We start from the raw sequence: 26,671 nt of genomic DNA, 5'->3' as shown, positions 1-26,671 counted from the left end.
GGGAGCGCTGCGCTGTCGGAGGGGCAGTACTGAGGGAGCACTGCGCTGTCGGAGGGGCAGTACTGAGGGAGCGCCGCACTGTCGGAGGGGCGATACTGAGGGAGCGTTGCGCTGTCGGAGGGGCAGTACTGAGGGAGTGCTGCACTGTCGGAGGGGCAGTACTGAGGGAGCGCCGCACTGTCGGAGGAGCAGTACTGAGGGAGCCCCGCACTGTCGGAGGGGCGGTACTGAGGGAGCGCTGCACTGTCGGAGGGGCAATACCGAGGGAGCGCCGCACTGTCGGAGGGGCAGTACTGAGGGAGCGCCGCACTGTCGGAGGGGCAGTACTGAGGGAGCGCCGCACTGTCGGAGGGGCAGTACTGAGGGAGCGCTGCACTGTCGGAGGTGCCGTCTGCTCTCTCAGGTGGATGTAAAAGATCCCGTGGCACTATTTTGAAGAAGAGCAGGGGCGTTCTCCCCGGTGTCCTGGACAATATTTATCCCTCAACCAACATCACTAAAACAGATGATCACATTGCTGTTTGTGAGAGCTTGTCCAATTTAAAAACCTCTTTGTAAATGATGAACCCAGGTGCTAGCACACTGTGGGCCCAGAACTCACCGTCCCCATAGGGACAGCTACTGTGGAGTTTGGCCGATCGTACCTCTCGCTCCCTGAGCCATATTCAGCTCGGGGGGGAGGATTTCAGTGTGTTTCGGTCCGCCACAAAGGGCACGGTGAAGCCGCTGTATAGGAAGGTTTCCTGTGGTGATCTCGGCAGCGTGCGGGTCACTGAAAGGGACTCCCACAGCGAGATTCACCGAGGGAAAGGTAGGTGGGGTCCTTTGGTAGGTAAATCGAGTTATTATTTATTAGTGTTTTTATTTCATTTTCCATGCTCTGCAGTATTTAGGTTTTGAGATAGTTTTATTAAATGTTTTGGCTCCATTACACCTGCTGAGTGCTGCTCAGAGGTTTGCACAGACTTTTGTACAACTTTCTGGTCTGACTCTTTCGTGGAGGCCTGTGGGCTGCAGAGACCTGCTTGGCAGGGTTCACCCTGAGGATGGGAGGAGTGTTGGGGGGTGGGGGCGACACCTGAGACACCTGGGCAGAGACAGGGCGGCACACAGGAGAAGGCATCGCCATCAGCACCGTGCAGACAGGCAGCGGGCAAGGGAGGTAGCAGCCATGAATCGTTCATTCTGCCCCAGACCAGTGTGGCCGCCGTCTTCACCGGCCCGAATCAGGATTGAAGTTGGCTGCTTGGGGACAAGGGATATCCCCTGTCCACTTGGCTGCTCACTCCTCTGCAGAACCCCAGGACAGCACCAGAGCATGCAGACAGTGCCACTCATTGTACCACCAGGTGCATCATGGAGCAGTGTATAGGCATCCTTCAACAGAGCTTCCGGTGCCTGGCCCGCTCTGGTGGCACCTTGCAGAACTCTCCTCAATGGGTCTCCATAATCATCTTGGTGCACAATCTGGCCCTCCTGAGGGGTCAGCCGCCATGATAAAAATTGTTGAGAGCAGGCGCCAGTCACAATATGACTACCATGACAGGAATGCGAGGGCGCGATGTATTGATGTAAATGACCCTGTTTTTGTCCTCAACTACGCTGCAGGGCCCAAATGGCTCGCAGGCACTGTGATTGCCAAAGAGGGAAATAGGATTCTGGTAGTTAAACTTACCAATGGACAAATCTGCCGCAAACACGTGGATCAAACAAAAAGAAGGTTCAGCAACCCCATAGAAGAAGCAAAGGAAGAACACGATAGAGTTCACTCCACCACGGGTGTCCGAACACCGGAACCAAAGGGAGGAGAGCCCAGTCACCGTGGGCAGTCCGGACAGGCCTGAGGCACCGCAAACAGCAGACACTCAGGCCAGCGCCCAACAACCGGAGCCCCAACTCAGGCGCTCTACAAGGGAGCGTAAACCACCAGAGAGACTCAACCTGTGATCCCAATAAGACTTTGGGGGGGAGGTGATGTCATGTATTCAACCAGCATTGTAACCCATGTATAATCTGACCTAAGTTGTACACTGTGAGAACAATGACCACTAGGTGGGAGACACTCCTAACGTGGACCTTCAGGTATAAAAGGGGAAGCTCCACCCACTTCCATCACTTGAGTGCTATGGAATAAAGGACAGGTCACAACTGACCTTCTCTCTAGCATGGGCCTCGTGTGCATTTATACTGTGTAGTAAGGACGTATCAGTAGCTACCCGCCTTCTCCCCATATCCCCAACCCAGCTACCCGCCTTCTCCCCATATCCCTCAATCTCTTCTCTCTTACGATTATATCTAATTGTCTAGACCTATTTACACTGCTTGTTTCAATGCCTTATTCTGGGAACTTATTCCATCACTTCAATTATAAAGTTCTTGCCGATACTCCTTCCCACTCTTCACTTCCTCACTTTTAATTGTATCCCCGAGGATTTCAACCTTTCACCACGGACAGTGATCAGTTTCACTAATTAAGGAAGCATTTCAGGATATTGCTCTTTTCTGAATAAAAGGGCAAAATATTTTGTTAATCTCAAAACTTGATTCATCTGCAGCTGCCAATGGTGTCAATTCTGAAATACGAGACTTGACACGGGATCAGGACAGAGAAAGAAAGTGTCAATGGAAACTGAAGCATCTGCTGGATAAAGAAAGGCAGCAATAATTGCTGTACCTGCCCTGGGAGTGTTTGATGGGACAGTGTAGAGGGAGCTTTACTCTGTATCTGACCCCGTGCTGTACCTGCTCTGGGAGTGTTTGATGGGACAGTGTAGAGGGAGCTTTACTCTGTATCTAACCCCCTGTACCTGCCCTGGGAGTGTTTGATGGGACAGTGTAGAGGGAGCTTTACTCTGTATCTAACCCCCTGTACCTGCCCTGGGAGTGTTTGATGGGACAGTGTAGAGGGAGCTTTACTCTGTATCTAACCCCGTGCTGTTACTACCCTGGGAATGTGTGATGGGACAGTGTAGAGGGAGCTTTACTCTGTATCTAACCCCGTGCTGTTACTACCCTGGGAATGTGTGATGGGACAGTGTAGAGGGAGCTTTACTCTGTATCTAACCCGTGCTGTACCTGCCCTGGGAGTGTTTGATGGGACAGTGTAGAGGGAGCTTTACTCTGTATCTAACCCCCTGTACCTGCCCTGAGAGTGTTTGATGGGACAGTTAGAGGGAACTTTACTCTGTATCTAACCCCGTGCTGTACCTGCCCTGGGAGTGTTTGATGGGACAGTGTAGAGGGAGCTTTACTCTGTATCTAACCCCGTGCTGTACCTGCCCTGGAAGTGTTTGATGGGACAGTGTAGAGGGAGCTTTACTCTGTATCTAACCCCGTGCTGTACCTGCCCTGGGAGTGTTTGATGGGACAGTTAGAGGGAGCTTTACTCTGTATCTAACCCCCTGTACCTGCCCTGGGAGTGTTTGATGGGACAGTGTAGAGGGAGCTTTACTCTGTATCTAACCCCCTGTACCTGCCCTGGGAGTGTTTGATGGGACAGTGTAGAGGGAGCTTTACTCTGTATCTAACCCCGTGCTGTACTTGCCCTGGGAGTGTTTGATGGGACAGTGTAGAGGGAACTTTACTCTGTATCTAACCCCGTGCTGTACCTGCCCTGGGAGTGTTTGATGGGACAGTGTAGAGGGAGCTTTACTCTGTATCTAACCCCATGCTGTACCTGCCCTGGGAGTGTTTGATGGGACAGTGTAGAGGGAGCTTTACTCTGTATCTAACCCCATGCTGTACCTGCCCTGGGAGTGTTTGATGGGACAGTGTAGAGGCCATCCTTACCCGGTCTGGGCCTATAGGTGACTCCAGACCCACAGTAATGTGGTTGACTTTATTGCCCACTGACCTGGGCCGAGCGAGGCACTGCGTTGTACCAAACCACTGGACGGAGGTCCAGCACTGCCTTGTCAGGTTAGCTGGGGACGGGCAATAAATGGCGGCTGTGTCAACGACACCCACCTCCCCGGAATAATTTCTTGTTAAACGCAGCGAGGATTCCTGCCAGAGCCACTGCTGACTTTTCTTTTAAATCAGAGAATGGGAATCAGTAGAGGATGGGATTGTCTCGCTCTCGCACCCTTGCTCAAAGCTGTCACTGAGAGTCTGAGTGCTGTAGTCTTCAGCCCCAACGCCTGATCCTGGTAAATGTCTCCACACACAACACAAATTAATGAACGTTTCAGACTGTAGTAATTAAACACTCAGTACCTCCCGCTTCTGGACCCACTCACTGAATGATAATCAGTCTGTTTGGCCCGGGGTTTTGACAACACTTGCTGTCTGTGTAATGAACTCCACTAATCTCTGCTGCTTCTGACAGAGAACACTGGCAATTCAGCCTTAAAACAACAACTCCGCTTATTATGGGCTGCTCGGATAATCCGTGTGCAAATTGGTGAGGTGGCAAGGGCACTATCTACATTCTGACAGAATGTTTTTTACAAACTTTCCACACAACAGCTGCCAGGGGCAATCTGTGTGTACAGTGCTGTGCCTTCTCAGTCTGCTGATCGCTGGCAAGTTACTTTCAATGAGGATGTGACGAATCCTCCACTAACGGTTTCACGGCAGGCATGACAAACAGTGGCAGCCATCACTGACATTGTAACAAGCCCCAAAACTCAGCCCTTCCCATCACAGTCAACAGCCCTCTCCCCGGATCATCATCCACCCGTCATTGTACACACAACAATCTTACACACCCACACAACTCAAACCCCGTCAACCCCATCGCCCCAATTGACCCCAATCCTATTGCCCCGCCATCCTCATAGCCCCATCCCCATCACCCCATCCCCATCACCCCATCCCCATCGCCCCCATCCTCATCGCCCCATCCCCATCGCCCCATCCCCATCGCCCCATCCCCATCACCCCATCCCCATCACCCCATCCCCATCGCCCCCATCGCCCCCATCCCCATCCCCATTGCCCCCATTGACCCCATCCCCATCGCCCCATCGATCCCCATCGCCCCTATCCCCAGGTTTCCTGTTGCTGGGCCCTGGGATTGCTGCCTATTGCTGGGCCCTGGGACCGGTGCCCGTTGCTGGGCCCTGGGACCGGTGCCCGTTGCCCGTTGCTGGGCCCTGGGACCGGTGCCCGTTGCTGGGCCCTGGGACCGGTGCCTGTTGACCGTTGCTGGGCCCTGGGACCGGTGCCCGTTGCTGGGCCCTGGGACTGGTGCCTATTGTTGGGTCCGGTGCCCGGTGCCCGGTGCCTGTTGCTGGGCCCTGGGACCGGTGCCCATTGCTGGGCCCTGGGACCGGTGCCCATTGCTGGGCCCTGGGACCGGTGCCCATTGCTGGGCCCTGGGACCGGTGCCCATTGCTGGGTCCGGTACCCATTGCCCATTGCTGGGCCCTGGGACCGGCAAGCCTCTAACCTGGCAGCTTATGAATGGGATGTGTCCCCATTCAGCGAGTGCCCAATACACAGACTGAGGAGCATTGGTTAACATCGAGAGACAGTTTTAGAGCGGTGGTGATGGGATCAACATGTGGGTGAAAGGGCGGTTCTGAGGGTGACAAGCGGAATGATATCGGGATCGTTAATGGAGGGTCTGGCCATCAGTCTGGACTCACGTTGGGCGCAGTCTATGAGCAATGCAGAGTGGACGGAACCAGCCTGCGGGTCAGGAATAGCGAGACCTGGCCAACTAAAGTTCCCAAGCTTAATCCCCACGTCAGGAAGCTGGCTGGCGGCCTCCACACCTGAGGCTTGGCTGTGCTCACCAGCAACTCAGACCTAATCACGCTAACCAGAAAATTCAGGCCCAGCCAGAATGGTTTCCTCCTCCCTCCCCGATCCCGGACTATAACGTGACGTCAGGAAGCACTATTTACACAAAGGGTTGTTGAAATTTGGAATTCTCTCCCCCCTAAAAGGCTGGATCTATCGAGACTGAAATCACTCGATATTTGTGAGGGAGTGAGCAAAGTCGATGGAGTTGAGGTGGCAATCAGCTGTGAGGTGGGTCAGGCTCGAGGGGCTGAACGGCCTCCTGCTGTTCCCATGTTAAAGGTCTGAGAGGCTCACTATGAGTTCCTGAGCAGTGCCTGTGCATCTGGTGCAATGCCACTGCTAGACATTCACCGGGAGGCCTATAGGGGACTCAAAACGTTGCTGGATGGGTACTCTGTATAAAATATTCAGTTAAAATTAGTTTTTATTGCAAAACACCTCAAATTTTTCAGGTTAAAAGTAAATCACAGTGCTGGGAACCTGTGAGAGCTGAGGAGGGTGTTATGTATGTATGTAGACCGTACCCAAATGTAAGACTTGCCACTAGGGGGCACACCTGTGGGAGACCTAAGGGTCACCTGTGCACCCTGGGGCAAGCAGGTATAAAAGGTGACTCACCATACTGCTTCCTCACTCTGAATAAAGAGACCAAGGTCACAGCAGTTTGAGCTTGCAATATAGTCCTGTGAATTTATTCTGAACATAACAAATTGGCGACAAGTAACGGATCAAGAAGTTTCACACGGTAATGGCTGTCATTGGTATTCTTGAGAGATTTGTTGAGGGTGATGCTTGGGAAGTCTTCGTGGAATGCCTCGACCAGTACTTTGTGGCCAACGAATTGGATAAGGCTGTGACGGCGAGAGCAGGGTGATTCTCCTCACCGTATGTGGGTCATCGGTATATGGCCTCCTTAAAAATCTGCGGGCACCGGTCAAAATAACGGACAAATCTTACACAGAGCTGTGTACACTGGCTAAGGAACATCTAAAGGAGAGCATCCTGATGACCAGGTACCACTTTTACACGCACCGTCGCTCCGAGGGCCAGAATATGGCGAGTTTTGTCGCCGACCTAAGACACCTTGCGGGGCAGTGAGACTTCGCAGGATCCTTGGGGGAAATGTTGCGGGACTTTTTCGTGCTTGGAATCGGCCACGAGGTCATTCTTCACAAACTGCTGTCTGCCGAATCCCTGGATCTGAGCAAGGCCATCGCGATAGCCCAATCCTTCATATCTACAAGCGATAACACGAAACAGATATTGTCACAGAATCGAAGCTCACTGGCAAGCACCGTGCACAAAATAATGTTTGCAGCAGGCAGAATGGCACAGGGCAGGGCCCACACGACTGCAGAGGCCAGACCTAGGCCTAGAGTGATTCAGAGTCTGCCGTGGGGCGTGAATGCGTATCCATTAGCACCATGTTGGCACTGCGGGGGCAGCCATCGAGCTCATCAATGTAGACTCAAGCTCTGTGTGTGCAAGGAACAATGGGGCACCTCCAGCGAAAGTGCAAATGATCTCTGACTCACCACGTGGCAGAGTCAGGAGAGGATCACGATGAACGAGCAGGAGAGGCAACTGAACCTGAGGATGAAGAGGAAGTATATGGGATACATACTTTCACCACCAAAAGCCCTCCGATAATGTTAAAAGTTGAACTTAATGGCACTCCAGTCTCTATGGAGCTAGACACGGGGGCGAATCAATCAGTTATAAGCCAGAAGGTATTCAAGAGGCTGTGGGGCGACAGAGCACAATGACCCAAGCTGATCCCGATTCAGGCAAAACTGCGCACCTCCACCAAGGAACTTATACCAGCTATTGGTAGTGCGGACATAAGATTATCCCATGAGGGAGCGGTGCATGATTTACCTCTGTGGATTGTTTCAGGTGATGGGCCAACGCTGCTTGGCAGGAGGTGGATGGGGAAGATTCGATGGAACTGGGAAGCCCTCTGCGTACCTTCTCCGGCAAACAAGACCTCCCCTTCTCAAACCCCCAGCTGAACCAGGCATCAAAGTGCAGATCCATTTGCAGATCCTTGAGGCACAGGCCACTCATCATGACCACAAGGAGGTAAAGTCCAACCGAGCAGCGGGACAGGCACGGTACCCATCACCCGAAGCCGACGGCCCCTTCGCGACGATGGAAGAGGCTCCAGGTCGACCATGCAGAGTGAGACTCTGGCCAAAACGATCCGAATGCATCTTCCCAACGCCAGAGGCAAAATACCTGGGGAGGAAGATCACGGCAGTTGGCATCACAGACACAGACGAGAGGGCGCGCAGATCACAGAACGAGAAGGCGCCCAGACCACGGGACAAGAAGGCGTCCGGACCACAGGACAAAGGTGCATCCAGGCCACGGGACGAGAGAACGTCCAGACCACGGAAGGTCGCCGCAACAGAACGCAGGAATGTGTCGCCCAGGAAGGAAGATGACTGGGTTTGGGGTAAAGGTAAAGGGGCGACCGCAGTGAAGGCCAGGAACCCACTACGCTCCAATAAATTGTGTGCACCATGTAACCCTTGCGAGCGGTCTTTCGTGGCCAATGATGTACCATTGTACGGGGTTGGGGGTACCTTACAACAAGCCAAAGTAGCAGGCGTACACCAACCAGTCGTATTTGTATCTGACAAAGTACTTGTAACAAGTGATGTGTTATCACACGGGGTCGGGTGTGTTGTACAGCAAGCCAGAGTAGCGGCAGAACCCCAACCGGTCGTATATGTATCTAACAAAGCATCCATAGCGAGTGAGATGTTACCACACGGGGTCGGGAGTGTTGTGCAGCAAGCTAAAGTAGTGGGCGAGCCCCAAACGATTGAACATGTATCCAATAAGTTAAACAAAGCAGCAGCCTGTGTTCATGGGACTAAAGAGACGTACCAAAGACTGTCCCAAAATGTGCTCGAGTCAGACAAGCTGTTCATCTCACAAGTTTGGGAGAGCAGGGGCACCAGTATCGATGCGTTGTTTCGAGAATGTCTAACACTGTCTGTGCACTGTAACATGATCCGTCACGGGCCAGGCACAGAGAGTGGCACCCATGCTCTCAGTTGGCCACTGTTGCCCACCCCCGGGGTGGAAACGGCGCAGCCCGCAGACCCACTCACGGTCGTGGAAATGCTAGAAAGCGAGGGGTCAACCGTAACAGCCCCCCAGCGTAGGACCGGGACCAGCCAGGATCCCATGTTACCGCCTGCCAAAGGTGAACTGCTAGATGGGATGTGGCAACCTATCCACCGCAGAGACAATAGATCCATCCCAACGTTGCAAAGCAAGGCAGGGCGGTTATACACAGTCAGTGGTCCGGGACCCCCATACTATGGCCCAATGTCCACAGGGACCACCAGGCCTCCCGCCACTACCGAAACTCTCAAGGCCATTGCGGCCACCCTGGGCTTGCCAGACCTCAGGGTCAGCGCCCAAATCACTAAACCTAGCACCACGCGTGTCACGGTAGTCTCCCTACTGACCCGGCTATCCCGGGTGCTAGGCAGTCACCAGACAGAATCACTCAGAACTGAACCTTCCGTATGCCATCAGCAGAGAGTGCACCATAATTGCACAGCCCATCTACGCGACATCAGAATAAGTGATGTAGACCATGTTCAGGCCCAGTTGGGCCACTAGCACCGTATTAGCCAAGGGGAGGGGGGGAATGGAGTGCATGTGATGAGAATGGAGTGTTTGATTGTGAAACCATGTACCGGGCTAATGAGTAAAGCAGTTGGACCAGACCAAACTGCGAACTACAGATAACCAGGGACCACTGTGAAAGGTCCTGGCCCCCAGAAACCCACTAACACCATCAACTTCACCGTCAACCACAAGGATGAACCCACCACGTCAGGTCTGCAACCCGGGCGATCGACCCAGGGGGCACGGGGCACAAGATCGCCTCCACTTACAAATAACTTGCACAATAAGACTAAGGGGGGAGTGATGTTATGTATGTATGTAGACCTTACCCAAATGTAAAACTTGCCATTAGGGGGCACACCTGTGAGAGACCTAAGGGGCAAGCAGATATATAAGGTGACTCACCATCCTGCTTCCTCACTCTAAAGTCTGAATAAAGAGACCAAGATACACCAGTTTGAGCTTGCGATATAGTCCTGTGAATTTATTCTGAACATAACAGCGGGTTTAACCTTTCAGTTCAGGGTTTGTGTTTAGGGTTGGGACAGACTGCCCCGAAGTGTCCGTGTTAATTGTGCTAATTCTCCACCAATCACTGACTTCAGATACAATCTCCACTCTCGGGATTTACACCCAATGGCAGAGAAATCCGCCTGTCGGATTGGCCTTCCCTGGTTTATGATCAGCTTGTATTTCACGCCCGGCCTGCTCATTGTTTCGAGCTGACCGCTTAGCTTCACAGTTCAACCATTCAGGTTTCTCACCAATCCACGCAGGGTCATAGGGCAGGTTCACGGGGCAGGGTCGTAGGGCAGGGTCACAGGTCAGAGGCGCAGGTCAGGGTCACAGGGCAGGGTCACAGGTCAGAGTCGCAGGCCAGGGTCACAGGGCAGGGTCACAGGTCAGAGTCGCAGGCCAGGGTCATCACTCACAGGACAGGGCCACAGGGCAGGGTCGTGGTGCAGGGCCACAGGGCAGGGTCGTGGTGCAGGGTCACAGGGCAGGGTCGTGGTGCAGGGTCACAGGGCAGGGTCATGGTGCAGGGTCACAGGGCAGGGTCGTGGGGCATGGTCACAGGGCAGGGTCATGGTGCAGGGTCACAGGGCAGGGTCGTGGTGCAGGGTCACAGGGCAGGGTCGTGGGGCATGGTCACAGGGCAGGGTCGTGGGGCAGGGTCGCAGGATAGGGGTCGCGACTCAAGGCAGGGTCACAGGGCAGGGTCGCAGGGCAGAATCGCAGTGGTCAAGTATTAGCTTCTCAACTATCTCTAAAAAAAAACTTTTAAATATTCTCCAGAAATAAATATTTGAAAGACAGCAAAGTCCCAGATTCGAGCCCTGGTCCAAACTGTTGCTGCAATTCGACTCAGCCCCTGAGCGAGGAAGAGAAATCAGCCCGAGGTCCTGGTGTTTCCTGTCTCGGGATCGGACCAAAACATTCAGTACTCAGATCAGTATCAGTCTCCCCCTCCAGTTTGTCGCGACTAATCTGTCCCATTTACTCCAACAACCAATCCTCCAAAGGTGCTGACTCTCCCCAGGGTACAGTCCCTGAAGGTGCCGACTCTCCCTGGGGTACAGTCCCTGAAGGTGCCGACTCTCCCTGGGGTACAGTCTCTGAAGGTGCTGACTCTCCCTGGGGTACAGTCCCTGAAGGTGCTGACTCTCCCTGGGGTACAGTCCCTGAAGGTGCTGACTCTCCCTGGGGTACAGTCCCTGAAGGTGCTGACTCTCCCTGGGGTACAGTCCCTGAAGGTGCTGACTCTCCCCGGGGTACAGTCCCTGAAGGTGCTGACTCTCCCTGGGGTACAGTCCCTGAAGGTGCTGACTCTCCCTGGGGTACAGTCCCTGAAGGTGCTGACTCTCCCTGGGGTACAGTCCCTGAAGGTGCTGACTCTCCCTGGGGTACAGTCCCTGAAGGTGCTGACTCTCCCTGGGGTACAGGGCGCTGGTCCTAGAATAACGTTGCACTAAAGAATTGTGACACTGGTGTAACATTAGGTTTTGCAGACAAACACACTAAGAGCTTTTTGAACATTAGAACTGTCCACATTAATCTTTGTGTTTCATTCGTAAATTGGACATGCAAAATTGAAAAATGTGTGTAACCTTTATACAAATTGTTTAATTACATTTTAAATTGGACACACTGGCTTGAAACAGACAGTGGCACTTTCTTATATTTAAATGAGTTTAATTTAATATAAATACTGGATGCTTGCTGATTTTTTTCCAGGGGAGAAGATTAGAATTCTACATTTTGCCTTGTTGATTGAGAGTTGACGCTGAGTTGAATTTTTTCTCTGTGTCTGTCTACTTATTGTTATCGATCATCCTGTCTCTTGGGTCTGGCTCTCTCCTCTGCCACTGGACTCAGTATCCAGTCCCTCCACCACCGGCGCCCCCTGGCTGCAGTGTGCGCCATCTACAAGATGCAACTCGCCAAGGCTTCTTCGGCAGCACCTCCCAAACCCGCGACCTCTACCCCCTAGAAGGACAAGGGCAGCAGGCCCATGGGAACACCACCACCTCCACGTTCCCCTCCCAGTCACACACCATCCTGACTTGGGAATATATCGGCCGTTCCTTCATCGTCGCTGGGTCTCCCTAACAGCATGGGAGCACCTTCACCGCACAGACTGCAACACCCAGAATGCTCTGGGAATATAGCCCTCCAAACTCAGTCTTATTGTGTTTAAATTTTGTGCTGGCTGGTTTCTCCTGTTTGAGTTTGATAGGGCTGGAGGTTTGGGAAGGGATTGTTCTTAGTTTCTCACTAGTGGATAAATCCTAAATCCGACCAGCAGGATCTGTGAGTAACAACAGCTCAATTAACGGGGAGCTGGTCTCAAACCTTAGACACGGGCTCTGTGGATCCAGGGTAGGCATGAAGGAGAGAGTTTGGAGACTGTGTGGAACTGTTATTATACTTCTCACCAGGAGATGGCCCCACCAGATCTTTATCCGATACTAAACACTCCCGGAAACGCGGACAGTAACCTCGGTGATTAATATTCGTTCATTACTGTCTAATTGATGCTGTTTAGCTAAATTGATCCAGGCAACAAATTCACTGCTGAGAAGGCACAAAATCCCAGTGGGGACAGAGCTAGTTAGGACTGAGAAGGAAAGTGGAGGGAACTTTATTTCACCCAATGCATCTTCATCATTATCATAGGCAGTCCCTCAGAATCGAGGAAGACTTGCTTCCACTCTAAACATGAGTTCTTAGGTAGCTGAACAGTCCAATACGAGAGCCACAGTCCCTGTCACAGGTGGGACACTTAGGCGTTGAAGGAAGGGGTGGGTGGGACTGGTTTACCGCTCTTTCCGCTGCCTGCGCTTGGTCTCTGCATGCTCTCAGCGTTGAGACTCGAGGTGCTCAGCGCCCTCCCGGATGCACTTCCTCCACTTAGGGCGGTCTTTGGCCAGGGACTCCCAGGTGTCGGTGGGGATGCTGCACTTTATCAGGGAGGCTTTGAGGGTGTCCTTGAAACGTTTCCTCTGCCCACCTTTGGCTCGTTTGCCGTGAAGGAGTTCCGAGTAGAGCGCTTGCTTTGGGAGTCTCGTGTCTGGCATGCGGACAATGTGGCCCGCCCAGCTGGGGATATTGGCCTGGTCGAGGACACTAACGTTGGTGCGTCTGTCCTCCCAGGGGATTTGCAGGATCTTGCGGTGACATCGTATTTCTCCAGCGACTTGAGTTGTCTACTGTACATGGTGTTATGTATGCATGCCTACAATGTTATGATGTAATGTTATGATGTACTGTATCACTGAATGTACCTTCACCCTGTACACACCTTACCTGTACACCAGAGGGTGCTGCTGCTGGAAACCTAAGGATCACTTGTACTCTGCAGGTAACCAAGTATAAAAGGGAGCTCACTTCTCGGTGTCCTCACTCTAGGAGCTGCAATAAAGGACTAAGGTCACTATAGTTTAAGTACTATACCCCCTGCATCGTGGAGTCATTAACAGAGTGCCTACATACACAATACATGGTCCATGTCTCTGAGCCATACAGGAGGGCAGGTATTACTACAGCCCTATAGACCATGAGCTTGGTGGCAGATTTGAGGACTTGGTCTTCAAACACTCTTTTCCTCAGGTGGCCGAAGGCTGCACTGGCGCACTGGAGGCAGTGTTGAATCTCGTCGTCAGTGTCTGCTCTTGTCATCGCCCCAACCCTAAGCTGGGTGGCGGTGTGAGCTGTGAGGAGGACGCTAAGAGGCTGCAGGGTGACTTGGACAGGTTAGGTGAGTGGGCAAATGCGTGGCAGGTGCAGTATAATGTGGATAAATGTGAGGTTATCCATTTTGGGGGCAAAAACAGGAAGACAGAATATTATCTGAATGGTGACAGATTAGGAAAAGGGGAGGTGCAACGAGACCTGGGTGTCATGGTTCATCAGTCATTGAAGGTTGGCATGCAGGTACAGCAGGCGGTGAAGAAGGCAAATGGTATGTTGGCCTTCATAGCTAGAGGGTTTGCGTATAGGAGCAGGGAGGTCTTACTGCAGTTGTACAGGGCCTTGGTGAGGCCACACCTGGAATATTGTGTTCAGTTTTGGTCTCCTAATCTGAGGAAGGACGTTCTTGCTATTGAGGGAGTACAGCGAAGGTTCACCAGACTGATTCCTGGATGGCTGGACTGGCATTTGAGGAGAGACTGGATCGACTGGATCTGTATTCACTGGAGTTTAGAAGGATGAGAGGGGATCTCATAGAAACATATAACATTCTGATGGGATTGGACAGGTTAGAGTTACAAAGAATGTTCCCGATGCTGGGGAGTTCCAGAACCAGGGGTCACAGTCTAAGAATAAGGGGTAAGCCATTTAGGACCGAGATGAGGAGAAACTTCTTCACTCAGAGAGTGGGTAACCTGTGGAATTCTCTACCACAGAGAGTTGTGATGCCAGTTCATTGGATATATTGAAAAGGGAGTTAGATATGGCCCTTATGGCCAAAGGGATCAAGGGGTAAGGAGAGAAAGCAGGAAGGGGGTACTGAGGGAATGATCAGCTATGATCTTATTGAATGGCGGTGCAGGCTCGAAGGGCCGAATGGCCTGCTCCTGCACCTATTTTCTATGTTTCTATGTTTCTATGTAACCCTCTTCTCAATCTATCTCGCTGCCATGCTCCACCTCACAGTCAACAAGCTCCCCGCTGGAGTAGAACTAAACTACAGAACCAGTGGGAAGCTGTTCAACCTACACCATCTCCAGGCCAGGTCCAAGACCACTCTAACCTCAGTCGTTGAGCTACAGTACGCGGACGACGCCTGCGTCTGCGCACATACAGAGGCTGCACTCCAGGACATAATCAACGTATTTACTGAGGCATATGAAAGCATGGGCCTTACGCTAAACATCCGTAAGACAAAGTTCCTCCACCAGCCTGTCCTCGCTGCACAGCACTGCCCCCCAGTCATCAAGATCCACGGCGCGGCCCTGGACGACGTGGACCACTTCCCATACCTCGGGAGCCTCCTATCAACAAGAGCAGACATCGACGATGAGATCCAACACCCAATGCATAATGCAGGACTGTTTTGAACATGCCCAAAACTGCACCCGGCCCAATGCCACCAGACAGCATCCACACTACAAGTGACTTCCCAGCAGGATCACACAATTAATGCAGATCGTCCAGTCAAAGTAACAGTAACTAAATCTGGATGCTGTTTCCACGATCAATGATGTAAACAGATAATAAAAGCTTTTACAGATATATAAAACGGAAAAGAGTGACTAAAGTAAATGTTGGTCCCTTAGAAGATGAGAAGGGGGATTTAATAATGGGAAATGTGGAAATGGCTGAGACCTTAAACAATTATTTTGCTTCGGTCTTCACAGTGGAAGACACAAAAAACATGCCAAAAATTGCTGGTCACGGGAATGTGGGAATGGAGGACCTTGAGATAATCACTATCACTAGGGGGGTAGTGCTGGACAGGCTAATGGGACTCAAGGTAGACAAGTCCCCTGGTCCGGATGAAATGCATCCCAGGGTATTAAAAGAGATGGCGGAAGTTATAGCAGATGCATTCGTTATAATCTACCAAAATTCTCTGGACTCTGGGGAGGTACCAGTGGATTGGAAAGCAGCTAATGTAACGCCACTGTTTAAAAAAGGGGGCAGACAAAAGGCAGGTAACTATAGGCCGGTTAGTTTAACATCTGTAGTGGGGAAAATGCTTGAAGCTATCATTAAGGAAGAAATAGCGGGACATCTAGATAGGAATAGTGCAATCAAGCAGACACAACATGGATTCATGAAGGGGAAATCATGTTCAACTAATTTACTGGAATTCTTTGAGGATATAACAAGCATGGTGGATAGAGGTGTACCGATGGATGTGGTGTATTTAGATTTCCAAAAGGCATTCGATAAAGTGCCACACAAAAGGTTACTGCAAAAGATAAAGGTACGTGGAGTCAGAGGAAATGTATTAGCATGGATAGAGAATTGGCTGGCCAACAGAAAGCAGAGAGTCAGGAAAAATGGGTCCTTTTCAGGTTGGAAATCGGTGGTTAGTGGTGTACCACAGGGATCGGTGCTGGGACCACAACTGTTTACAATATACATAGATGACCTGGAAGAGGGGACAGAGTGTAGTGTAACAAAATTTGCAGATGACACAAAGATTAGTGGGAACGCGGGTTGTGTAGAGGACACAGAGAGGCTGCAAAGAGATTTAGATAGGTTAAGCGAATGGGCTAAGGTTTGGCAGATGGAATACAATGTCAGAAAGTGTGAGGTCATCCAACTTGGAAAAAAAAACAGTAAAAGGGAATATTATTTGAATGGAGGTCCTTGTGCATGAATCCTAAAAAGTTAGTTTGCAGGTGCAGCAGGTAATCAGGAAGACGAATGAAATGTTGGCCTTCATTGCGAGAGGGATGGAGTACAAAAGCAGGGAGGTCCTGCTGCAACTGTACAGGGTATTGGTGAGGCCGCACCTGGAGTACTGCGTGCAGTTTTGGTCACCTTACTTAAGGAAGGATATACTAGCTTTGGAGGGGGTACAGAGACGATTCACTAGGCTGATTCCGGAGATGAGGGGGTTACCTTATGATGATAGATTGAGTAGACTGGGTCTTTACTCGTAGTTCAGAAGGATGAGGGGTGATCTTTTGGAAACATTTAAAATAATGAAAGGGATAGACAAGATAGAGGCAGAGAGGTTGTTTCCACTGGTCGGGGAGACTAGAACTAGGGGGCACAGCCTCAAAATATGGGGGAGCCAATTTAAAACCGAGTTGAGAAGGAATTTCTTCTCCCAGAGGGTTGTGAATCTGTGGAATTCTCTGCCCAAGGAAGCAGTTGAGGCTAGCTCATTGAATATATTCAAGTCACAGATAGATAGATTTTTAACCAATAAGGGAATTAAGGGTTATGGGGAGCGGGCGGGTAAGTGGAGCTGAGTCCACGGCCAGATCAGCCATGATCTTGTTGAATGGCGGAGCAGGCTCGAGGGGCTAGATGGCCTACTCCTGTTCCTAATTCTTATGTTCTTATGTTCTTATGTTGCCCATTGGTCACGGAGGCTCCAAACAAAGTGCTGGACACCAGGTGATGTCATTCTCAGGCCAACCCACCACATAGAAGGCCTCGGAATCAGGAAAGGCGACTGAAGTGTACAGTACCTGGTACAGTATTGTTACACCGAATTCACTACATGTTCGAAAGATCGAACAAAGAGGTTCGCAATTTTCCTTTTAGGATTCCCACAGTAAGTTTAACCTGAACAAAAGACTATGGCACTAGAGTCACAAGCCAACTTACCTTTAATAAATGCTTTAACAAACTCTGCTCATTATTTACTACAGAATATAGGACTCAGAACCTATATAGATATTACCCAATTCGGTCCGAGGTGATCAAGCTCCGTCTGACTTCAGCTTAGGGATTTTACCCCAAGTTCCTGCTGTTGAGTGTTGCTCCTAGGTTCTCGCTAACTTCCTCCAAATCTTGTCTCTAGTTGTACCCTTTCTTCTCTCAGTTAAACACGTGTCAGTTTTGACAGATTCTGCTGACATTTCACTTTGTACATATATATTCTTCTGTTAGCGTAGCCCTGTCTTGTCTCCATGAGTTATTACCAATATCAGTGTCCTTGTTACTGGTGTGTGTGCCGCATATCTTGATCAGTTAGGTCTTTCTTCATCCCTTCCCACCCCTACTGTTCCTATTTCTGCTAAGGTAACTTTCCTTCCCATTTGGATACATCTGTTATTCCTGCAACTGACCTTTTGTTCGTTCACTAGCCTTTATAGGGACCCTGTTCACTGACATTCATTATTCACACACTACCTCTTACACATGGTGACCCATTTGAATTTGGCTTCACTATTCTGCAGCTTTTATCCTTATCATTTTCACCCTGAGGTCAGTGCCTGCTGTTTTCAGTGTAAAAGACACTGAGTCTACCGGTTTAAACTCAAGCATGAGCTAAATTCTTATTAATCGTGAATTCTTTCTGATATTTCCACAAGTATTCACAGGCCTGAAACCTTAACTCTGTTTCTCTCCACAGATGCTGCTCGACCTGTTGCAATTTTCTGTTTTTATCTCCGATTCCAGCATCTGCAGTATTTTGCATTTGTATAGTACTATTACTTGTTCCCGGGATGTGGGCGTCGCTGGCAAGGCCGGCATTTATTGCCCATCCCCAATTGCCCCTTGAGAAGGTGGTGGTGAGCCGCCTTCTTGAACTGCTGCAGTCTGTGTGGTGAAGGTGCTCCCACAGTGCTGTTAGGGAGGGAGTTCCAGGATTGTGACCCAGCGACGATGAAGGAACGGCCGATATATTTCCCAGTCGGGATGGTGTGTGACTGGGAGGGGAACGTGGAGGTGGTGGTGTTCCCATGACATGGCTGTTCTTTACATCGAATTTCACGGCACATAAACAGGCCATTGGTCCATGCCGGTATTTATGCTCCACACGAGCCTCCTCCCACATTAACCTCCTCTAACCCCTACCAGTATGGCCTTCTGGTCCTTTTCGCCCACACATGTTTATCCAGCTTCCCCTTAAATGCTCTTGTCCTTCTCGGTGGTGGAGGTCGCTGGGGAGGGAGGTGCTGTCGGAGTAACCTTGTTAAGTTGCTGCGGTGCTTCCTGTAGATGGAACATATAGTAGCCACAATGTGACATGGTGCAGTCTAAATGCTCCACATATTTAGAAAGATAAATGGGTTCAAGAGATCAGATGTGTTTCTGGAGAGAGGAGATTGATTTACAAAAAAAAACTTATGTTATTTAATTGCTTGAAATGTCACCTAACTCATTCCAAAATATGATTATACAATATAACCATTTAGAATCCTACAATGACACAGCACAGAAAAGGGCCATTCGGCCCATCGTACCTGAGCCGGTTCTGTGAAAAAGCGATTCAATTATTCCCACACTCGACCAGCTCCGTTGGGCAGGCTACATCGTCCGCAAGTGGAACTTCGACACGGCAAGCGAGCCCCAGGTGGTCAGAGGAAATGCTTCAAGGACGCCCTCAAAGCCTCCCTGATAAAGTGCAACATCCCCACCGACACCTGGGAGTCCCTGGCCCAAGACTGCCCTAAGGGGAGGAAGTGCATCTGGGAGGGCGCTGAGCACCTCGAGTCTCGTCGCCGAGAGCGTGCAGAAACCAAGCGCAGGCAGCGGAAGGAGCGTGTGGCAAACCTGTCCCACCCTCCCCTTCCCTCAACCTCTGTCTGTCCCACCTGTGACAGGGCGCACGTTTAGCGTAGCAGCAAGTCGTCCTCGACTCCGAGGGACTACCTATGTTGATGATAATGACTCCCCACAGCCCTGTAAATTTTTCCTTTTCCAGTATTTATCCAATTCCCCTTGTGAAAGTTACTATTGAATCTGATCCCACCGCCCTTTCAAGCAGCGCGTTCCAGATCACAACAACTCGCTGCGTAAAACACATTTTCCTCATCTCGCCTCTGGTTCTTCCGCCAATTACTTTAAATCTGTGTCCTCTGGTTACCGACCCGCCTGCCACTGTAAACAGTTTCTCCCGATCTAATCTATCAAAACCCATTCATGATTTTTGAATCACCGATTTTACACCGAAGGACCAACTCCTTCGTGCCCGCCCCATTATTCCACGGATGAATGCAATGCTTGCTGTGTTACTGAGCCATAAACTCCCAGCAGGTTCCAGCGTAAACCCTCCGAACTCAGTGTTAGCCATGGCGGGTAACACCCTCGCCTCTGAGTCAGAAGGCCGTGGGTTCAAGTCCCACTCCAGAAACTTGAGCACAAACTCCAGGCTAACACTCCAGGGGGGAGCTGCACTGTCGGAGGTGCCGTCTTTCAGATGAGATGTTAAACCGAGGCCCTATCTGCTCTCTCAGGTGGATGTAAAAGATCCCATGGCACTACTTGAAGAAGAGCAGGGGAGTTCTTCCCAGTAATCCTGGCTAATATTTATCCTTCAACCAACATCACTAAAAAAACAGATTATCTGTTTGTGGGAGCTTGCTGTGTGTAAATTTGCTGTCCATTTCCTATATCACAACAGTGACTACACTTCCAAAAAAAAGTTCATTGGCTGTAAAGCGCTTTTGGGCATCAGGTGATCATAAAAGGCGCTATAGAAATGCAAGTCTTTCTTTTTAACTCTGCAGATTTCGCACAACTCAAACATTCCCCTCCGAGCCCTCTGAGAAAGTCTATAATCAGCCGGGGCTCCCACTCCTACAAACGCAAAATACTGCGGATGCTGGAAATCTGAAATGAAATGCTGGAAACACTCAGCGGGTCGGGCAGCATCTGTGGAGAGAGAAAGAGAGTTAACGTTTCAGGTCACTGACCCTTCGTCAGAACTGGAGAAAGGTTAGAGATGTAACAGGTTTTTAAGCAAGTGTAGGAGCAGGGAAAGGGGGGTGGGAGGATAGAACAAAAAGGGAAGGTCTGTGATAGGGCGGGGGGGCAAGAGAGATTAAATGTTGGTGCGAGGCAAAAGGAGACGGTAATGGGGCAAATAAAGAAACAAAAGAGGTGTAAATGGGATGTGAGTCACAATTTGTGAGAGAATACTGAATTGTTGGAATTCTAACACATCTCTGTATAACTTTTGAACTATGCAAGTATTTCTGGAACTTGTATTTCTGCTGCGAAACAAGGCAGTGTGATCGTCAACAGCTGCTGGCCGGAACATGGGAGGCGATATTACGGACACGATGGGCCAAATGGCCTCCTCCTGGGGATGGTCATTTTCTAATCATTCTCTGATACGGTCTGAAATCGTTGAACTGGATGTTGAGTCCGGGAGGCTGTAAGGTGCCGAATCGGAAGGTGAGGTGCTGTTCCTCGAGCTTGCGTTGAGCTTCGTTGGAACAGTGCAGGAGGCCGAGGATGGAGAGGTCAGAGTGGGAGTGGAGCGGGGAATTAAAGTGACAGGCGGCCGGAAGCTCGGGGTCAAGCCCGAGGACTGAACGGAGGCGCTCCGCAAAGCGGTCACCCAATCTGGGCTTGGTCTCCCCGGTGTGGAGGACACCACATGGAGAGCAGCAAATACTCAATTGCAAAAAGTACAAGTAAATCGCTGTTTCATGTGCAAGGAGTGTTTGGGGCCCTGGACACATAGAAACATAGAAACATAGAAAATAGGTGCAGGAGTAGGCCATTCGGCCCTTCTAGCCTGCACCGCCATTCAATGAGTTCATGGCTGAACATTCAACTTCAGTACCCCATTCCTGCTTTCTCGCCATACCCCTTGATCCCCCTAGCAGTAAGGACCTCATCTAACTCCTTTTTGAATATATTTAGTGAATTGGCCTCAACAACTTTCTGTGGTAGAGAATTCCACAGGTTCACCACTCTCTGGGTGAAGAAGTTCCTCCGCATCTCGGTCCTAAATGGCTTACCCCTTATCCTTAGACTGTGACCCCTGGTTCTGGACTTCCCCAACATTGGGAACATTCTTCCTGCATCTAACCTGTCTAACCCCGTCAGAATTTTATATGTTTCTATGAGGTCCCCTCTCATTCTTCTGAACTCCAGTGAATACAAGCCCAGTTGATCCAGTCTTTCTTGATAGGTCAGTCCCGCCATCCCGGGAATCAGTCTGGTGAACCTTCGCTGCACTCCCTCAATAGCAAGAATGTCCTTCCTCAGGTTAGGAGACCAAAACTGTACACAATACTCCAGGTGTGGCCTCACCAATGCCCTGTACAACTGTAGCAACACCTCCCTGCCCCTGTACTCAAATCCCCTTGCTATGAAGGCCAACATGCCATTTGCTTTCTTAACCGCCTGCTGCACCTGCATGCCAACCTTCAATGACTGATGTACCATGACACCCAGGTCTCTTTGCACCTCCCCTTTTCCTAATCTGTCACCATTCAGATAATAGTCTGTCTCTCTGTTTTTACCACCAAAGTGGATAACCTCACATTTATCCACATTATACTTCATCTGCCATGCATTTGCCCACTCACCTAACCTATCCAAGTCGCTCTGCAGCCTCACAGCATCCTCCTCGCAGCTCACACTGCCACCCAACTTAGTGTCATCCGCAAACTTGGAGATACTACACTCAATCCCCTCATCTAAATCATTAATGTACAGTGTAAACAGCTGGGGCCCCAGCACAGAACCCTGCGGTACCCCACTAGTCACTGCCTGCCATTCTGAAAAGTACCCATTTACTCCTACTCTTTGCTTCCTGTCTGACAACCAGTTCTCAATCCATGTCAGTACACTACCCCCAATCCCATGTGCTCTAACTTTGCACATCAATCTCTTGTGTGGGACCTTGTCGAACGCCTTCTGAAAGTCCAAATATACCACATCAACTGGTTCTCCCTTATCCACTCTACTGGAAACATCCTCAAAAAATTCCAGAAGATTTGTCAAGCATGATTTCCCTTTCACAAATCCATGCTGACTTGGACCTATCATGTCACCTCTTTCCAAATGCACTGCTATGACATCCTTAATAATTGATTCCATCATTTTACCCACTACCGATGTCAGGCTGACCGGTCTATAATTCCCTGTTTTCTCTCTCCCTCCTTTTTTAAAAAGTGGGGTTACATTGGCTACCCTCCACTCCATAGGAACTGATCCAGAGTCAATGGAATGTTGGAAAATGACTGTCAATGCATCCACTATTTCCAAGGCCACCTCCTTAAGTACTCTGGGATGCAGTCCATCAGGCCCTGGGGATTTATCGGCCTTCAATCCCATCAATTTCCCCAACACAATTTCCCGGCTAATAAGGATTTCCCTCAGTTCCTCCTCCTTACTAGACCCTCTGACCCCTTTTATAACCGGAAGGTTGTTCGTGTCCTCCTTCGTGAATACCGAACCAAAGTACTTGTTCAATTGGTCCGCCATTTCTTTGTTCCCCGTTATGACTTCCCCTGATTCTGACTGCAGGGTACCTACGTTTGTCTTTACTAACCTTTTTCTCTTTACATATCTATAGAAACTTTTGCAATCCGTCTTAATGTTCACTGCCCAGTGATGCCTGGTGCAAAGTGTGGAGAGGTTTGGCCTTTGAAGGCAACCCCATGGTCAAGCAAGCCCCCAGGCTCCAGGCCCAGCCGCATGGCAGCCCTTTAGGCTGGGCCCCAAATCTGCCCAGCAACAGCAGAAGCTAGTTTCCCATTGGTCCACAAAAGAAAGGCTCGGTGCCACGTGGCCCCTCGGTTGGGGGCGGGCTCCGTTTTCTGCCCATTTCGAACTCTATTGGCTGATGACAGCCGGTGGCTTGGCCAATCGCGAGTGAGTAACGTGGCACGTTCGTGGCTCTGAGAATGGCAAGGCTTTGGAATGTATCACATAAGATAGGGGTGACCTGTAACACTCTACTAATATATAAAAGAAAAAATGAATAAAAAGGATTCAACAAGCCTTTTCAAATTGGTGTGTATAAGAGTCTTACTTTTCGTGTCCGATTTTCCGATTGTATTAGACAATTTCCTGATGTTTATCTGCCTCAGTCTGTTCCCGGTCCCCCCTGCTTGCAGAATGGACTATCTTAGCTTCTGCGCATGCGTACAAAGGTGAGCTGGGGCTCGGACTGTACCAGTCCTGGGGAAGGGAGGTTTGATGCAGGAGGAACAAGGGGATTCCGCATGAGCGGAAGCTGCGGGTGCCGGGCGCGGGTTGGGGAGAGTGTGGGATCGGACTCTAGCTGAGTGTGTGAGTTGGTGCGGCTCGGGCCGAACGCGGGTGCTGAGTGTTGTGGGCAATGGTACCCACCCCCCCGGCCGGCAGTGGGCGCTGCCGGGAGCCCGGCCCCGCCCCCCCGGACAGGCCCCGCCCCGCACTAGCCCCGCCCCCTGCATGCGCCGCTTCCGCCGCGAGATGAAGCTGCTGTTCGGCGCCGCGCTGTTCACCGCCGGCCTCGGCCTCCTGCTGCTGCTGCTGCCCGCCGGCCGGGCCGGGGAGCGCGCCAAGGGGCCCAAGGTCACCGTCAAGGTAACGGGGGGGGAGAGAGAGAGAGGGCCCGGGGGGGGAGAGAGAGAGAGGGCCCGGGGGGGGAGAGAGAGAGAGGGCCCGGGGGGGAGAGAGAGAGGGCCCGGAGGGGGAGAGAGAGAGAGAGGGCCCCCGGGGGGGGAGAGAGAGAGAGGGCCCGGGGGGGGAGAGAGAGAGAGGGCCCGGGGGGGGAGAGAGAGAGAGAGGCCCGGGGGGGGAGAGAGAGAGAGGGCCCGGGGGGGGAGAGAGAGAGAGGGCCCCCGGGGGGAGAGAGAGAGAGGGCCCGGGGGGGAGAGAGAGAGAGGGCCCGGGGGGGGAGAGAGAGGGCCCGGGGGGGAGAGAGAGAGAGAGAGAGAGAGGGCCCGGGGGGGGGAGAGAGAGAGAGAGGGCCCGGGGGGGGGAGAGAGAGAGGGCCCGGGGGGGGAGAGAGAGAGAGGGCCCGGGGGGGGGAGAGAGAGAGGGCCCGGGGGGGGAGAGAGAGAGGGCCCGGGGGGGAGAGAGAGAGAGAGAGAGAGAGAGGGCCCGGGGGGGGGAGAGAGAGAGAGAGGGCCCGGGGGGGGGGAGAGAGAGAGGGTCCGGGGGGGGGGGAGAGAGAGGGTCCGGGGGGGGAGAGAGAGAGAGAGGGCCCGGGGGGGAGAGAGAGAGAGAGGGCCCGGGGGGGGAGAGAGAGAGAGAGAGAGAGAGGGCCCGGGGGGAGAGAGAGAGAGAGGGCCCGGGGGGGGAGAGAGAGAGAGAGAGAGAGAGAGGGCCCGGGGGGGAGAGAGAGAGAGAGAGAGAGAGAGGGCCCGGGGGGGGGAGAGAGAGAGAGAGAGAGAGAGGGCCCGGGGGGGAGAGAGAGAGGGCCCGGGGGGGAGAGAGAGAGGGCCCGGGGGGGAGGGAGAGAGAGAGAGGGCCCGGGGGGAGAGAGAGAGAGGGCCCGGGGGGAGAGAGAGAGAGGGCCCGGGGGGGGAGAGAGAGAGGGCCCGGGGGGGGAGAGAGGGCCCGGGGGGGGAGAGAGAGAGAGAGGGCCCGGGGGGGGGAGAGAGAGAGAGAGAGGACCCGGGGGGGAGAGAGAGAGGGCCCGGGGGGGGAGAGAGAGGGCCCGGGGGGGGAGAGAGAGGGCCCGGGGGGGGAGAGAGAGAGGGCCCGGGGGGGAGAGAGAGAGGGCCCGGGGGGGGAGAGAGAGAGGGCCCGGGGGGGGAGAGAGAGAGAGGGCCCGGGGGGGGAGAGAGAGAGGGCCCGGGGGGGGAGAGAGAGGGCCCGGGGGGGGAGAGAGAGAGAGAGGGCCCGGGGGGAGAGAGAGAGAGAGGGCCCGGGGGGGGAGAGAGAGAGAGGGCCCGGGGGGGGGAGAGAGAGAGAGAGGGCCCGGGGGGGGGGGGGGGGAGAGAGAGAGAGAGGGCCCGGGGGGGGAGAGAGAGAGGGCCCGGGGGGGGGGGAGAGAGAGAGGGCCCGGGGGGGGAGAGAGAGAGAGAGGGCCCGGGGGGGGGAGAGAGAGAGAGGGCCCGGGGGGGGAGAGAGAGAGAGAGAGAGAGAGAGAGAGAGAGGGCCCCGGGGGGGGAGGGGACGTGGTGGTGAAGGGAGAGAGGGGACAGGGAGAGAGTGAGGGGGAAGGGGAGGGTCCCCGGGGGAGGGGGGGTGAGTGAAGGGGAGGGTCCCGGGGGAAGGGGGAGAGCCAGGGGGTTGAGTAAGGGGGAGTGAGTGAAGAGGAGGGTCCCGGGGGGAGGGGGATGGTCCCGGGGGGAGGGGGGAGAGCCCGGGGGGAGGGGAGGGGAGTGAGTGGGGGGGGGGGGGGTAACTGTAGCCTGCCCCCCTGCCATCAGCTTTCTCTGGAAGCTGGCTCCCTGGCTCTGAGCGAGGATGAGCATTGTCAGGGTGATGTGGTTTTCTTTGTCCTGCAGCTTTGCCGGGCTCCCCTCTCGCCCCGGGGGAGGGCAGGGTGTCCCCTGTACGGATGCTCGCTCCTGCGTCATGGAATCAGAAATTTACAGCATGGAAGGAGGCCATTCGGCCCATCGTGTCCGCGCCGGCCGACCAAGAGCTACCCAGCCTAATCCCACTTTCCAGCTCTGGGTCCGTAGCCCTGTAGGTTACGGCACTTCAGGTGCACATCCAAGTGCTTTTTAAATGTGGTGAGGGTTTCTGCCTCTACCGCCCTTTCGGGCCGTGAGTTCCAGACCCCCACCACCCTCTGGGTGAAGACATTTCCCCTCAAATCCCCTCTTAACCTCCCCCCAATTACTTTTAAATCTATGCCCCCTGGTTACTGACACCTCTGCTGAGGGAGATAGGTCCTTCCTATCCACTATATCCAGGCCTCTCATATTTTTATACACCTCAATCAGGTCTCCCCTCAGCCTCCTCTGTTCTAAAGAAAACAACCCCAGCCTATCCAATCTTTCCTCATAGCTAAAATTCTCCAGTCCTGGCAACATCTTCGTAAATCCCCTCTCTAGTGCAATCACATCCTTCCTGTAATGTGGTGACCAGAACTGCACGCTGTGTCCTAACTAGTGTTTTATACAGTTCAAGCATAACCTCCCTGCTCTTGTATTCTACGCCTCGGCTAATCATTATCTACCTGTCGACCTTCAGGGATCTGTAGCCACTCACTCCAAGGTCCCTTTGTCCCTCTATACTTCAATGCCTGCCATTTAATGTGTATTCCCTTGCCTTGTTAGCCCTCCTCACAATTCTTTGGATTGAACTCCATTTGCCACTGTTCTGCGCACATGACCAGTCTATTGATATCTTCGTGCAGTCTGCAGCTTTCTTCATTATCCAGCATGCGTCCAATTTTTCTATCATCTGCTTAATCATACCCCCTACATTCAAGTCTAAACCA

The 26,671-nt window shown here is 52.3% G+C and overlaps 1 protein-coding gene and 1 long non-coding RNA gene across 2 annotated transcripts in view; one reads left to right on the top strand and one right to left on the bottom strand.

Moving 5' to 3' along the window:
- Positions 1–22,981, bottom strand: part of LOC139233690 (uncharacterized) — a 29,682-nt gene extending 6,701 nt beyond the window's left edge. The window contains exons 1-2 of the long non-coding RNA XR_011588199.1: positions 22,832–22,981; positions 13,210–13,314 (exon numbers count right to left, since the gene is read on the bottom strand). This is a non-coding gene — a long non-coding RNA (uncharacterized lncRNA). The remainder of the gene's footprint in view (positions 1–13,209; positions 13,315–22,831) is intronic.
- Positions 22,982–23,715: 734 nt separating this feature from the next.
- LOC139234035 (peptidyl-prolyl cis-trans isomerase B-like) overlaps positions 23,716–26,671 on the top strand; it is a 16,749-nt gene continuing 13,793 nt past the window's right edge. The window contains exon 1 of the mRNA XM_070864892.1: positions 23,716–23,853. Within this exon, the coding sequence (XP_070720993.1) occupies positions 23,719–23,853 (135 nt within the window). The 5' untranslated portion in view covers positions 23,716–23,718. The remainder of the gene's footprint in view (positions 23,854–26,671) is intronic.

Source organism: Pristiophorus japonicus, chromosome 21 (genome assembly GCF_044704955.1).
Source record: "Pristiophorus japonicus isolate sPriJap1 chromosome 21, sPriJap1.hap1, whole genome shotgun sequence".
Lineage (NCBI taxonomy): Eukaryota > Metazoa > Chordata > Chondrichthyes > Pristiophoridae > Pristiophorus > Pristiophorus japonicus.
The sequence above is the reverse complement of the archived record's forward strand: the minus strand, read 5'-3'. Positions and strand labels throughout refer to the sequence as shown.